This window comes from Aquarana catesbeiana, linkage group LG07 (genome assembly GCF_042186555.1).
Source record: "Aquarana catesbeiana isolate 2022-GZ linkage group LG07, ASM4218655v1, whole genome shotgun sequence".
In the NCBI taxonomy this organism is placed as follows: Eukaryota; Metazoa; Chordata; class Amphibia; order Anura; family Ranidae; genus Aquarana; species Aquarana catesbeiana.
Genome location: NC_133330.1, coordinates 293,609,575 through 293,623,485, shown reverse-complemented (window position 1 = coordinate 293,623,485; position 13,911 = coordinate 293,609,575). Strand labels below are relative to the sequence as shown.

Here is a 13,911-nt window from a genome sequence, read left to right as displayed (position 1 = left end):
ACCCCCTTCTGGTGGGTATAGAAGTGAAACCCTCTCATGGTGGGTATAGAAGTGAGATCCCCTCATGGTGGGTATAGAAGTGAAACCCCCTCATGGTGGGTATAGAAGGGAGACCCTCTCATGGTGGGTATAGAAGGGAGACCCTCTCATGGTGGGTATAGAAGGGAGACCCCCTCATGGTGGGGTATAGAAGTGAGAACACCTCATGGTGGGGTATGGCAGGTGGGCGGGGCCGGGCAGTTCTGCATAGAATGAGTCCAGCGATGACGTCATGACAGTGTCCTGCTGCTCGGGGACAGAATCTTCCAGCAGGGAAAGGGTGAACCGTGGCACGTGACTGTCCTCCTCCCAGACACAAACTCGGGGGCGTGGCCTGCCGGCTGCTGGTGACGTCACGCCGTGTCTGTGAGCGCAGGGCTCAGTAATGGCGACCGGAGGGCTGGCGGAGCGCGGCGGAGACAGAGGGTGACCGGCCCCGGGGGAGGAGCAGAGCCGCCCGGGACTCAGGAGAGAAGAAGCCGGGGAGATAAGGAAGCCAGGTGTCCGAAGGGGAGCTCAGTGCGGGAGACATGGGGAACTGTCTGAAGTCCCCCACCTCGGATGACATCTCCCTTCTACACGAATCCCAGTCCGACCGGGCCAGCTACGGGGACGGGACCGAGGGCGACCAGGAGCCCCCTCCCCCATACCAGGTGATGAGGGGGGCTGAGGACATTGTCATCCCTATCCTCCATATGGACTGGACACCCTCCATGTATACTTAGCACCCCTGTCCCCGGACTGCACACCCTCCATGTAGATCTGTCCCCGGACTGTACACCCTCCATGTAGATCTGTCCCCGGACTGTACACCCTCCATGTAGATCTGTCCCCGGACTGCACACCCTCCATGTAGATCTGTCCCCGGACTGTACACCCTCCATGTAGATCTGTCATCCCTGTCCCCGGACTGTACACCCTCCATGTAGACCTGTCACCCCTGTCCCCGGACTGCACACCCTCCATGTAGATCTGTCCCCGGACTGTACACCCTCCATGTAGATCTGTCATCCCTGTCCCCGGACTGTACACCCTCCATGTAGATCTGTCATCCCTGTCCCCGGACTGTACACCCTCCATGTAGATCTGTCCCCGGACTGTACACCCTCCATGTAGATCTGTCATCCCTGACCCCGGACTGTACACCCTCCATGTAGATCTGTCCCCGGACTGTACACCCTCCATGTAGATCTGTCATCCCTGTCCCCGGACTGTACACCCTCCATGTAGATCTGTCCCCGGACTGTACACCCTCCATGTAGATCTTTCCCTGGACTGTACACCCTCCATGTAGATCTGTCATCCCTGACCCCGGACTGTACACCCTCCATGTGGACCTGTCCCCTGACTGCACACCCTCCATGTAGATCTGTCACCCCTGTCCCCTGTCTGTACACCCTCCATGTAGACCTGTCATCCCCTGTCCCCGGACTGTACACCCTCCATGTGGACCTGTCATCCCTGTCCCCGGACTGTACACCCTCCATGTGGACCTGTCATCCCTGTCCCCGGACTGTACACCCTCCATGTGGACCTGTCCCCGGACTGCACACCCTCCATGTAGATCTGTCATCCCTGTCCCCGGACTGCACACCCTCCATGTAGATCTGTCATCCCTGTCCCCGGACTGTACACCCTCCATGTAGATCTGTCACCCCTGTTTCCTGACTGTACACCCTCCATGTAGACCTGTCATCCCTGTCCCCGGACTGTACACCCTCCATGTAGATCTGTCATCCCTGTCCCCGGACTGTACACCCTCCATGTAGACCTGTCACCCCTGTCCCCGGACTGTACACCCTCCATGTAGACCTGTCACCCCCTGTCCCCGGACTGTACACCCTCCATGTAGACCTGTCACCCCCTGTCCCCGGACTGTACACCCTCCATGTAGACCTGTCACCCCTGTCCCCAGACTGCACACCCTCCATGTGGACCTGTCACCCCTGTCTGCACACCCTCCATGTGGACCTGTCACCCCTGTCCCCTGACTGCACACCCTCCATGTGGACCTGTCACCCCTGACTGCACACCCTCCATGTGGACCTGTCACCCCTGTCTACACACCCTCCATGTGGACCTGTCACCCATGTTTCCTGTCTGCACACCCTCCATGTAGATCTGTCACCCCTGTCCCCAGACTGTACACCCTCCATGTAGATCTGTCATCCCTGTCCCCAGACTGTACACCCTCCATGTAGACCTGTCACCCCTGTCCCCGGACTGTACACCCTCCACGTAGATCTGTCACCCTTGTCCCCGGAATGTACACCCTCCACGTAGACCTGTCACCCCTGTCTGCACACCCTCCATGTGGACCTGTCACCCCTGTCCTCTTACTGCACACCCTCCATGTGGACCTGTCACCCCTGTCCCCTGACTGCACACCCTCCATGTGGAGCTGTCACCCCTGTCCCCTGTCTGCACACCCTCCATGTGGAGCTGTCACCCCTGTCCCCTGACTGCACACCCTCCATGTGGAGCTGTCACCCCTGTCCCCTGACTGCACACCCTCCATGTGGAGCTGTCACCCCTGTCTGCACACCCTCCATGTGGAGCTGTCACCCCTGTCCCCTGACTGCACACCCTCCATGTGGACCTGTCACACGTGTCCCCTGACTGCACACCCTCCATGTGGACCTGTCCCCTGACTGCACACCCTCCATGTGGACCTGTCCCCTGACTGCACACCCTCCATGTGGACCTGTCCCCTGACTGCACACCCTCCATGTGGACCTGTCCCCTGACTGCACACCCTCCATGTGGACCTGTCCCCTGACTGCACACCCTCCATGTGGACCTGTCCCCTGACTGCACACCCTCCATGTGGACCTGTCCCCTGACTGCACACCCTCCATGTGGACCTGTCCCCTGACTGCACACCCTCCATGTGGACCTGTCCCCTGACTGCACACCCTCCATGTGGACCTGTCCCCTGACTGCACACCCTCCATGTGGACCTGTCCCCTGACTGCACACCCTCCATGTGGACCTGTCCCCTGACTGCACACCCTCCATGTGGACCTGTCACCGCTGTTCCCCTTCTGTATAGATCTATCGTCATACTTGTACACATGTATACTGTGTGTGATCATGCCTGTGTATCCATAGACAGGGCTCAGACATGTACACTGATATACCCTGTGTGTGATCTCACCTATGGCTTGGGATACAACCTATGAATTATGTGATATCTATAGATAAGGCATAAGATACATATCAGGCCGTGTGTCATTCTACACCCATGTGTAGGGAGTAACAGAAAGTCTGATCATACAATATCCCTAAAACCTATACCGCCCCCCTGATCTCCACCCCGGAGAACTCAGGCTTGATATAGTAATTTCAGCCTTGGTTCACACAGGAGCGGTGCGGCAAACCGCATGTGATTCAGACAGGAAACGCACTGCATTCCTATTCAAATTTCTTTGCAGTGTGAATTTAGCCAATTAATTTTGTATGGGCTCAAATTGCACTGCAAAAGTATCGGTACTTGACCGAAAGTGCTTCTTTTTTTTTTTTTATTTGTACACACGTTAAAATGCCGGAGCCGCCGGTAAACCCTGAAAGTGATCCGATCCGTCGGATGGATAGGCAGGAAGTCGAGTGAGGGCAAGATGGCCCCCACTCTGCTCTATGCCTTTGGAGGACTAGAGCGTCCTCCGACGTCACTTCTGGTCCTCTGGCTTTTTTTTTGTTTTTTTGTTAAAGTGTCAAAAATATATATATATTTTTTTTTTCTTTTGCTTTTAAAGGTAAATGAGAGATTGATCTCTTGATAAAGAGGACCTGTCGTGCTTATTTATATTACAAGGAATGTTTACATTCCTTGTAATGGAAGTAAAAGTGATAAAAAAAAAAAAAAAAAAAAAAGATGACCGTGTAAAAATAAAAAGTAAAATAAATAAGGAAAAAAAAAATTAATGGTCCCCATCCCTCTGTCCTCCTGCACAGAAATGAACACATACATAAGTCACACCCACATATGTAAACAGTGTTCAAACCATACATGTGATGTATCGCCGCGATTGTTAGACCGAGAGCAATATTTCTCTAAACAGGTAACCTGTAAAAAATGTTAAAACGTTGCCTATGGAAATTTGTAAGTACCGTAGTTTGTCGCCATTCCACTAGCGTTCGGAATTTTAAATCGTGACATGTGCGGTATCTATTTACTCGCCGTAACATCATCTTTCACATTCAAAAAAAACATTGGGCTAACTTTAGTTTTTTTCTTTTATTCATTAAAGTGTATTTTTTTTTTTTAAATAAAGTTGCGTTTGAAAGGCCGCTGTGCAAATACATTGACATAAAATATTGCAATGATCGGAGACAAGGGGGTGCTGCGGCTGCACAAAAGTGCAGGATCTGTAGGAGGAATTCTGTCGTGTTCCCTGCTGCTGACTGCTGAAAGGGGGGGGGTGGCAGAGATGAGCCTCTCCACGGCTGCACAGAGAAGCGCAGGATCTGTAGGAGGAGTTCTGTCCTCTCTGCTGCAAACTGTTGAGATGGGGGGGGGGAGACAAGCCTCTCTGGGGCTGCACAGAGAAGCGCAGGGTCTGTAGGGGGAGTTCTCTTGTCCTCTCTGCTGCAAACCACTGAGATTAGGGGGAGAGGGCAGAGATGATCATCATGATCACAGAGAAGTGCAGGATCTAGCAGGGGATTTCTGTCTTCCCCTTTGCTGTTGACTGCCAAGACAAAGTGTAGGTGAAGATCTGTGAGGACCACATGACATGGCTTGGTGGGCCAGATTCAGCCTGCGGGCTTTGTGTTTGACATGTGGGAGTGGGCACCTGTCAAAACTAGACTAGATGCCCCCTCCCTAAAATAAAAAGGAAACCTCTAAAAATGGGAGAGGAGATAAAGCAGTACTTCCCTTTTCATGTGAAGTTCCTCTTTAACTTGAACTGCATAGTTTGATAGGCAGCACCTCCTGTCATACTTGCCCATTGAGATCAATGGGATGGCTGCACAACCGTAAACCAAGTGCTTGGATTGTAAAACTGCCATTTTGGCAACTAACAAATAGTTAAAATAACAATAGGCATGAGGGGTGGCAGTAGTGCCTCGTGATCGCATGTCAACCATAGTTTTACCATTATCTGAAAAGTAATCCACTGTGGATCGCTTTTCAGAGGGCAGAAAACACTACCAGCTATCTGAATGAAGCCTTACAAATTCCACCATCCATGCTAAGCAAAGATGGCTGAATCTCCTGCTTGTAATCTACTCTTGTATTCAGACAGCTGGATGCAGCTGCTGTTCAGCTGGCAAATTTCCACCCTGATCTTTTTATTTTTTTAATTGAAGGACGTCATACAGGAGGGGCCATGAGGGTCACCCACTAGGAGAATTTCGACCAGTTCTCAGGGTATGACCAGCTTTAGGTCATCTGTATGCCAGCAAAATGTTGTTGTTCTCCTCTTCTGTACGCTGTGCTTTGTCTAATGCCACGTACACACGACCGGACTTTTCGACGGACTGAACTCCGAAGGACTTTCCGACGGAGTTCCCATGAAACGGACTACACACACGATCACACCAAAGTCCGACTAATTCGAACGTGATGACGTACGACAGGACTAGAATGGGGAAGTTCATAGCCTGTAGCCAATAGCTGCCCTTGCGTCGTTTTTCATCCGTCGGACTAGCATACAGACAAGCGGATTTTTCTATAGGACTCGAGTCCGTCGGAAAGATTTGAAACCTGTTCTATTTCTAAAGTCCGTCAGATTTTTCGACAGAAAAGGTCCGATGAAGCCCACACACGATCGAATCGTCCGGATTCGTTCCGTCAGACCTTTGATGCCGAAAAGTCCGGTCGTGTGTACGCGGCATCATGCTTTCTAGCTGTGTGCCGATTAAGGATGGGCTCGGGCGTGTTCGCACATCCCACGTGCAGAGCCCGCCAGGAAGTCACCACGGCGCTGCGCTAGTCACAGGCAGTGAGACATTTCCCGATTTCTGCAGCCGCACATCGGGAAAATGTATCACTGCCTGTGATTAGCGCCGTCCCTACTTCCTGGCGGGCTCTACACGTGGGATGTGCGAACACGCCGGAGCTCATCCTTAGTGCTGATATGTACTCTCCGTGTGTTTTGTTCCTCTTATCCAGTTCTATCTTTTCTTTCTAGGTATCCATATCTTTGTGTGTATACTGTATTGTACCCGTTATATATACTGCATGCCTATTGTTAGGCATATGAGACACAAATCATTTGTAATCCACCTACAGTGTAAACTGCATCTGTGCTTTTCATCTAGTTGGAAGCTCTCAGGGTTACCTGTGTGCTCTGTAATCTTCCCATTATTCGCCTTTTGGGTATTAAAATGATACATGTATGTTGCATTGTCATCGTTCAGACTTGTGACATGTCTATGGCATCCATACCTTTCCTATGTATTGTCTGTTAATGTATGTCATCAACATAGGGAACATTTTTAAACCCTATGGTTAATTAGCCATTTAAACCCTATAGTTAAGCAATACGTTTAATTTTTAAACCCTGTCATAACATTCTTATCACTGAGGTCAACCTGGGGATCTTCCATTTGTGTGTTTTTTTTTGTTTTTTTTTTTGTTTTGTTTTCTGCCACTTAATGCCCCTCAATGTTGACCTGTGTGTCCATGTGCACACAGGCCTTTAATAACCACTGCCAGTGCATTTAGGAGCTGTAGTGTTTGGGCAGAAGAAATGCCTAATGTGCCAAATGCATGTAAACACGCTTAAGCAGTTGGGCGTTCCATCATTTCAATGGCCAGAATAAATGATTATTTTGACCAAGGAAATGAATAAACGTCCAAGTACTTGTTGCACCTAAATGCAGCTTTAGTCGCATCTGGCCATGGGTGTCAGGTTTTGTCTGAGCTTGTGTCAGTTAGGAGGGGAATGACCCTAAATTCTCCTGGTACAGAGCCAACCAATACGGTGCCATAGCTGGACCATTTACTACTGCAAGTAATGCCGTGTACACACGAGTGGACTTTACGGCAGACTTGGCCCGAAGATCTTTCCGATGGACTTTGTAGCGTAGGTGCGCCGGAATTACAAACGGACGGACTTGGACACACACGATCACACCAAAGTCTGACGGATTCGTACGTGATGACGTACGGCCGGACTAAAATAAGGAAGTTGATAGCCAGTAGCTGCCCTAGCGTCGGTTTTTGTCCGTCGGACTAGCATACAGGCGAGCAGATTTTTCGACCGGACTCAAGTCTGTCGGAAAGATTTGAAACATGTTTCATTTCTAGGTCCGTTGAACTTTTGGAAAAAAAAGTCCGCTGGAGCCCACACACGGTCAAATTATCCGACGGAGTCCGGTCGTGTGTACACGGCATAAGTGTGTAGTCCCTGCGCCCTGCATCTGAGCTGCCATTTCCAGGCCCAGGGTGGCAGCCTAGCTGGCGTTCGGGTCCTTTCACACTGGGGCGGGGGTGTTGTCGGCGGTAAAGCGGCGCTATTGTAAGCGGCGCTTTACCGTCGGTATGCGGCTGCTAGCGGGGCGGTTTTACCCCCCTGCTAGCGGTCTAGAAAGGGTTAAAACCACCGCAAAGCGCCTCTGCAGAGGCGCTTTGCCGGCAGTATAGCCGCGCCGTCCCATTGATTTCAATGGGCAGGAGCGATAAAGGAGCGGTATACACTCCGCTCCTTCACCGCTTCGAAGATGCTGCTGGCAGGACTTTTTTTACCGTCCTGCCAGCGCATCGCTCCAGTGTGAAAGCCCTCGGGGCTTTCACACTGGAATTAAAGCAGCGGCTGTTTTGGGTCGGTTTGCAGGCGCTATTATTAGCGCAATAGCGCCTGCAAACCGCCCCAGTGTGAAAGGACCCTTCGTGTTGTGGTTTTTTTTTTTTTTTTTTTTTTTTTTTTTTTTTTTTTTCCCAAGTTAACATTTGTGGTAAGTACTGAAAATACCTGTTAATCTTGCAAAACTGCTGTTTCTTTGTCACTTCTTGTGAACTGAAATGAAGACCTAAAACCGTTCTCTTTACCTTCTGTAAACTCTCAATCACCCCATCCCCTATGTAATAGGGATGAAGAGAAGAAGATTCATTTGAAGTCGAGCCTGTGCGGCAATTATGGCTCCCTCCATAGATACAGTGGAATAGCAAGGCTTCATTCACAGGCATGATAGTTCCAGTTTCCAGTTTTGGCATGACCCCAGCACATTTCTGTGACTGGTTTTAGGAGTGGTTGAGAACAGTTGCGTCAACTTGGTCTGTACAAAGCAATGACAGGCTGACAAGTGGATGCTGGCTGTTAATGAGTAATTGCATTTGGATCAATTTACTTCTGGTTAAGGGACAGATGATCACCCCTGGATGTAAACGGTTTGTGTCCGGGGACAATCATCTGTACTAAAAGGTTTCAAAATAAAGTCACATGACTGAAAATAGTACCTTAAGGCAGTGTGACAAGTTTATGAATTGATCCGATGGTCTAGGGCAGGGCTCTCCAAACTTTCTAAACGAAGGGCGAGTTTACTGTCCTTCAGACTTTAGGGGGGCTGGACTGTGGTCATCGGGAAATGTCCCAGCATCAGTTGGAGTAAACCATTCCCCATCTTTGGTGTCTTTGGTAGGAATTGTGCCCCATCATTGGTGTCTTTGGTAGGAATTGTGCCCCATCATTGGTGTCTTTGGTAGGAATTGTCCCCCATCCTTGGTGTCTTTGGGAGGAATTGTGCCCCATCATTGGTGTCTTTGGGAGGAATTGTGCCCCATCATTGGTGTCTTTGGGAGGAATTGTGCCCCATCATTGGTGTCTTTGGGAGGAATTGTGCCCCATCATTGGTGTCTTTGGGAGGAATTGTGCCCCATCATTGGTGTCAATGAATGAAAAAGTGCCCCAAGGGGCCAGATAAAAGCAGGAAAAGGGCTGCAGTTTGGAGACCACTGGTCTAGGGTGTCAAGCTAAATGTGCCCAAATGAGTTTGGAACTTATTTCTAAATGCATCTGAAAGCATGTAATGGCTAAATGCTCACTATACAGCAGCTTCTAGGTACACTCAGTCTAGCTGCATTTACATAAACAAGAAATCTGCATTTATGGACTGTTTTAGCTTGTTTTGTGCAGCTAAATGCTAGTACATTAAACACAAGAGGGTATTGTGTGACCTGGAGGATCAGGCCTGCAGCCTGGCAAAGTCTATGACTGGCTGAAATATGTTGCAAATGGATGCTGTGGTGAGTTTAAGGTCCTCTGCCTTTAGGGATATACGCCTGGAACACCCGCAACTACAAGTGTGCCTCCTGCTTGCACGAAATGACAGAATTGGATGCACAGGGGCTAGATGCTTAATATGCATGGGGCCTTAAAAGTAGAACTGAAGACAGAAATACTCACCTATCTTTCACCAGTCTGATACCCATGAGGTCCCTTCACTGGCATCTTCTCCCCAGCTTCTTCTGGCTGCCATTCATTCTGTCTTCATCCATGCACAGATCCATATAAATTCCTCTGAGTATTGCCAAGAGGCAAGTAAGTGCATTTTATTGCAAAAAAAGACGTTGCGTGAGCCTGCCTTTTCCCAATTATTATTATTATTTTGCATTTAGCTCTGCTTTAAAGGATAAGTTTGCTTACTAGCACCCTTGCAGTTTATTGAGAACGACAAAGCCATCAGCCGCTGATGGTACTTGTAGTCTAATTTATTCACAGGAAACTGAAAGAATGGCATGTCTGTGGGTGGAGGGGGAGTACTGGCAGCGGGAGGTTGCTACATAGGAGCATATTACACCCTAAATATGGGCGTAACATGCTACTAAGGCTTGGGGTGCGACTTCCTGGCGACTTGATAGAAATATAGAAGTCTGATAGAAGTCACCTTGAAGTAGTACAGGTACCTTTTCTAAAGTCGCAGCGACTTTATTAGTGCCAATTAAGACAGCTCTCATTGACTAACATGGGATATCATATGTCACGCGACTTGGGCTCTTAAAAATCGGGACGAGTCTAAAGGTGAACTTGGCCTTTAATTTTGTTTATACTTCCCAGATCAATTTCACCTGTGTGCATGAGGCCCAACGTGTGCCGTTTGCAAGATCAGCAGGTGAAAATATTCAAAGAAAAAGCCTGAAACAAAGAAAACGAATGCAGCCACCAGATCGAAGAACTGGAAAACTGCGATATATCATTTTTATTTTATTCAGATATGCATTGAATCTGAAGTTTCTGGTAATGTTTCATTCAAAATCTCATCTGGGATTGTCAGGACTCTGCATTGTGTTTTTTTTACTTTTGCTTCGGATATGGGTTGGTCCAAGTATGTTGCGTTTAGGATCCAGCCAGGCATCACAATATAAATTATACAATACTTTACCTACTCTATTGTTGGAGAACTTGATACTGTCTTATTCACACGACACAAGTGCCATGTGTCACAAAATAATTGATTAATCAAATTAGTTTGTTTACTGTATATATTTATGCAGCTCTTGTATTGAATACACCTTTTGTTCTAATTCTTCAAATGATTATGACTGTGAAAAAATCTGCCTGCTCTGCAGATTTCAAAAGTAAATATATCATACATACCAATGTGACTTTCCTCTCCCTCTGCTGCCTTTTGTATCTGTCACTCTCATCACTCTCGTCTTTCTTGTTGTAGAACCCAGAAATTTCAGGCATAAATTCCACCAAAAAAGTTTGCAAGGATTATAGAGAACGTATAATTGATCAGCGAGTGTATATCTTCAGTAATTGCATTAATGCCCAACTCCAGGAGTTAAGAAAAAGCTATCCTTGCATCGGGCCCCCCCTGGAATGTAAGGCTTAACGGCTCGTTTAGTCTAGGGGTGCAGGAATAAAGCCTTGTACACACAGGCCGAATTTCAAGCGGTTCAATAAAAACCAGGCTACATTCAGGCCGTGTATATGGCAAGAAGCCGGCTGTTTGGCTGGCTTCTTGCCATACAAGGCAGGCTCCTGTCGGCTTCTGTGACTCGAGCAGGCTGGAAAACCAGAAGCCGACTGGCTCCTGATCAGCGCTCTCAGCCACGTTAAAGCAGAGTTTCACCCAAAAGTGGAACGTCCGCTGCTGATTTGCTCCCCCCCCCACCGTTGCCTGGGGGGAGTGGAAACAGGTACCTGTTTTTGACAGGTACCCTTTGCCACTTCTGGGAGAAGGCGCCGTCCCTCGGAAGTTTAGCGCCCCTTATCCTCCTCGCCCCCCCGCCGCCGGGCCAATTGGAAAGCGCAGTGAGCTTTGCTTATGCACAGAAAGGCTTCACAGCCAGTTTCCCTTACGACGAATGGTGATGACAGTACCCGACAGCCGATCCAAAAATCGGTTGGGGTGCTGACAACACGGGCTCCCTGGACAGGTAAGGGTCCTAATATTAAAAGTCAGCAGGTACAGTGTTTGTAGCTGTTGACTTTTATTTTATATTTTTTTTTTTTCCCCTAGGCGGAACACCGCTTTAATGCTAGTACATTAAACCCACAAGAAATGGATCTGGGAAGTGGGTACTGTGTGACCAGGAGGATGAGGCTGAAATATGTTGCGACTGGATGCTGTGCCGAGTGGTGCTTGAGTTTAGGGATATATGCCTGGAACATTAGTATTCTGGATGCTGCAACTGTGCCTCCTGAGCGCATGAAAATGCCGGGATTGGACGCACAGGGGCTAGATGCTTAATATGAATGGGGCCTTAAAAGTAGAAATAAAGGCGGAAATACTCAACTATTCTCCAACAGTCTGATGTTCCTCACTGGCATCTTCTCCCCAGCCTCTTTTGGCTGCCAGTTTTTTCATCCATGTACAGATCCATCTCAACCAATGGCGGAGCGCACTGACCGGAGTGTTCTGGTGGGGGGCCTTCCCCCTGTCATAACACACAAGAACAGCGGGAGAGATCGCTGCACTAACGTTGGATCATTCAACCCAGCAGTTCTGTGTACCAAGCTTAAGGGTTAATACTTGCCTTATGTCTGACTCCTGTAGGCTCCCTCCATCCATGACACCACTCCTGTCAAGCCTCTTTTCCTTATGGCGCTTCTTGCTGTGGTCGCATGCCCGCCTCCTCAATGTACTTTATTACACCAAAGGACTGCCCATGGTGCCAGACAGAGAAGACGAGAACACAGTGGAGTGTAAAGTAACTAATACAACTTCTTTAGCTCCTCTAGACCTAACGACCCTTGCCGTAGAGGACCATTCAGGAAGGGTAGATTTTTCTAATTCCCGGAGTCCCTTTTAAAGTGACTGTCACCCTAAAACCCTGTTTCAGGCAACACCTTCCCACCCTTTTCTTCTATAATAACCCATTCTGCAAGGTTTTTTTGTTTTTATCTAGTTCTACTCGCTATCTAATTCATTTGCCAGGATGATTTCCGGGGGACTGCTAACCCAGAGCTGTAGATGGTTCCTCATGGGCCAGTCCTCTCACACTGACATACTTCTCTTCTGGATTTTGCAAGCACCTCACCGCTGAACAGCCAGAACCAAGTGTCTGCATCATTCAAGCAGTGACGTAAAAACACACAAAGACCCCACTGTAGCTATAAAGAAGATTGGATAAGGCTCAGGACTGCACGGTTGCATGACTGGGGCTTTAGCTAAGTAAAAAGGGCATAGACGTGGGCTTTATTTTATTACTAGGGATGGGCCGAACAGACCCCTGTTCGGTTCGCACCAGAACTTCAGAACACTGTGAACGTTCGGACCCGAATAACAAACCCCATTAAAGTCAATGGGACCCGAATGTCAAAAATCGAAAGTGCCCATTTTGAAGGCTTATATGCAAGTAATTGGGCATACAGTGGTTATAGGGGTCCGGGTCCTGCCCTGGGGGTGTCAATAAAAAATTTTATTTTTAAAGTGATGAACTCTTGATGAAAGCAAGAATTGGCCTTGCTGTCAAAAATTGCAATGACATGCAGGTGCAGAAAAATTACTCTTTGGGTGTCGGGGGCGCCTTCCTACCATAACCCTATAGATGTGCTCTTGATGAAGCCAACAAAAATTTGCAATGATCTGCATATGGTCGGTGTTTTTGCCACGTTTGATGTGTCTGAGACACAGTTTGCAGATAGCAACAGTGCAACCTGCTGCAGATGTGCTGAAAAAGTCCCAGACAGCTGAGCTTTGGGGAGCGGGCGGGAGAAAACAGCTGCAGAATGTGATGGAATAGGGTGGCCGCTCTCTACTTACTCTTTCTTGATGTCGGCCTCCTTGGGGTTTTGCCACCCCACCTTCAGTTTCCTCCTCTGCTCTATCTGGCACCCAAGTCGCATCACTGACATCATCATCATCTCCATCTCCTCCATCATCATTACCACTGGAGACAACTTGGCAATACGCTGCGGCTTGGGGAACATGAATGCCAATTTGTCTACCAGTGTTCTCCCCTCTCTCTAGGCTCATGTTCCTGTCATCCTCAACCTCAGAACCAACATCTGAATCAAGTAATGGCTGGGCATCATCAAGGAGCAAGTGGCTAATGCTGTGGTCAAATAACTCGGCTGACTCCTCAATGGTTGATGTTGGGGCTATGGCAGGAGTAGATGTGGACAAGGAGGCAGGTTTATCCACTCTGGCAACTGCAGGGGACTGCACACCAGTGTTCATTTTGGCAGCAAATTTCAATTTAGTTTTAGTCTTAGGGCTAAAATGGCATTTTAGTCCCATTTTAGTCTTCTGCAATTGTTTTAGTCGACTAAATCTCCAGTACATTTTAGTCGACTAAAATGTCCTACGTTTTAGTAGACTAAAATCTCCAGTATATTTTAGTCGACTAAAACTCATATTAGTCGTCTAAAATCTAATGGGTGTAATTCAATTGTAATGCATTAGTTAACAATTCTCTACAATTTGCAAACTCATTATATAGTGCTGAAGTGAAAAATCTAATATGTTGTTTAT

At 48.3% G+C, this 13,911-nt stretch overlaps 1 protein-coding gene across 1 annotated transcript in view; it reads left to right on the top strand.

Moving 5' to 3' along the window:
- The first annotated feature begins 334 nt into the window (after positions 1-334).
- RNF11 (ring finger protein 11) overlaps positions 335-13,911 on the top strand; it is a 66,439-nt gene continuing 52,862 nt past the window's right edge. The window contains exon 1 of the mRNA XM_073593560.1: positions 335-692. Within this exon, the coding sequence (XP_073449661.1) occupies positions 570-692 (123 nt within the window). The 5' untranslated portion in view covers positions 335-569. The remainder of the gene's footprint in view (positions 693-13,911) is intronic.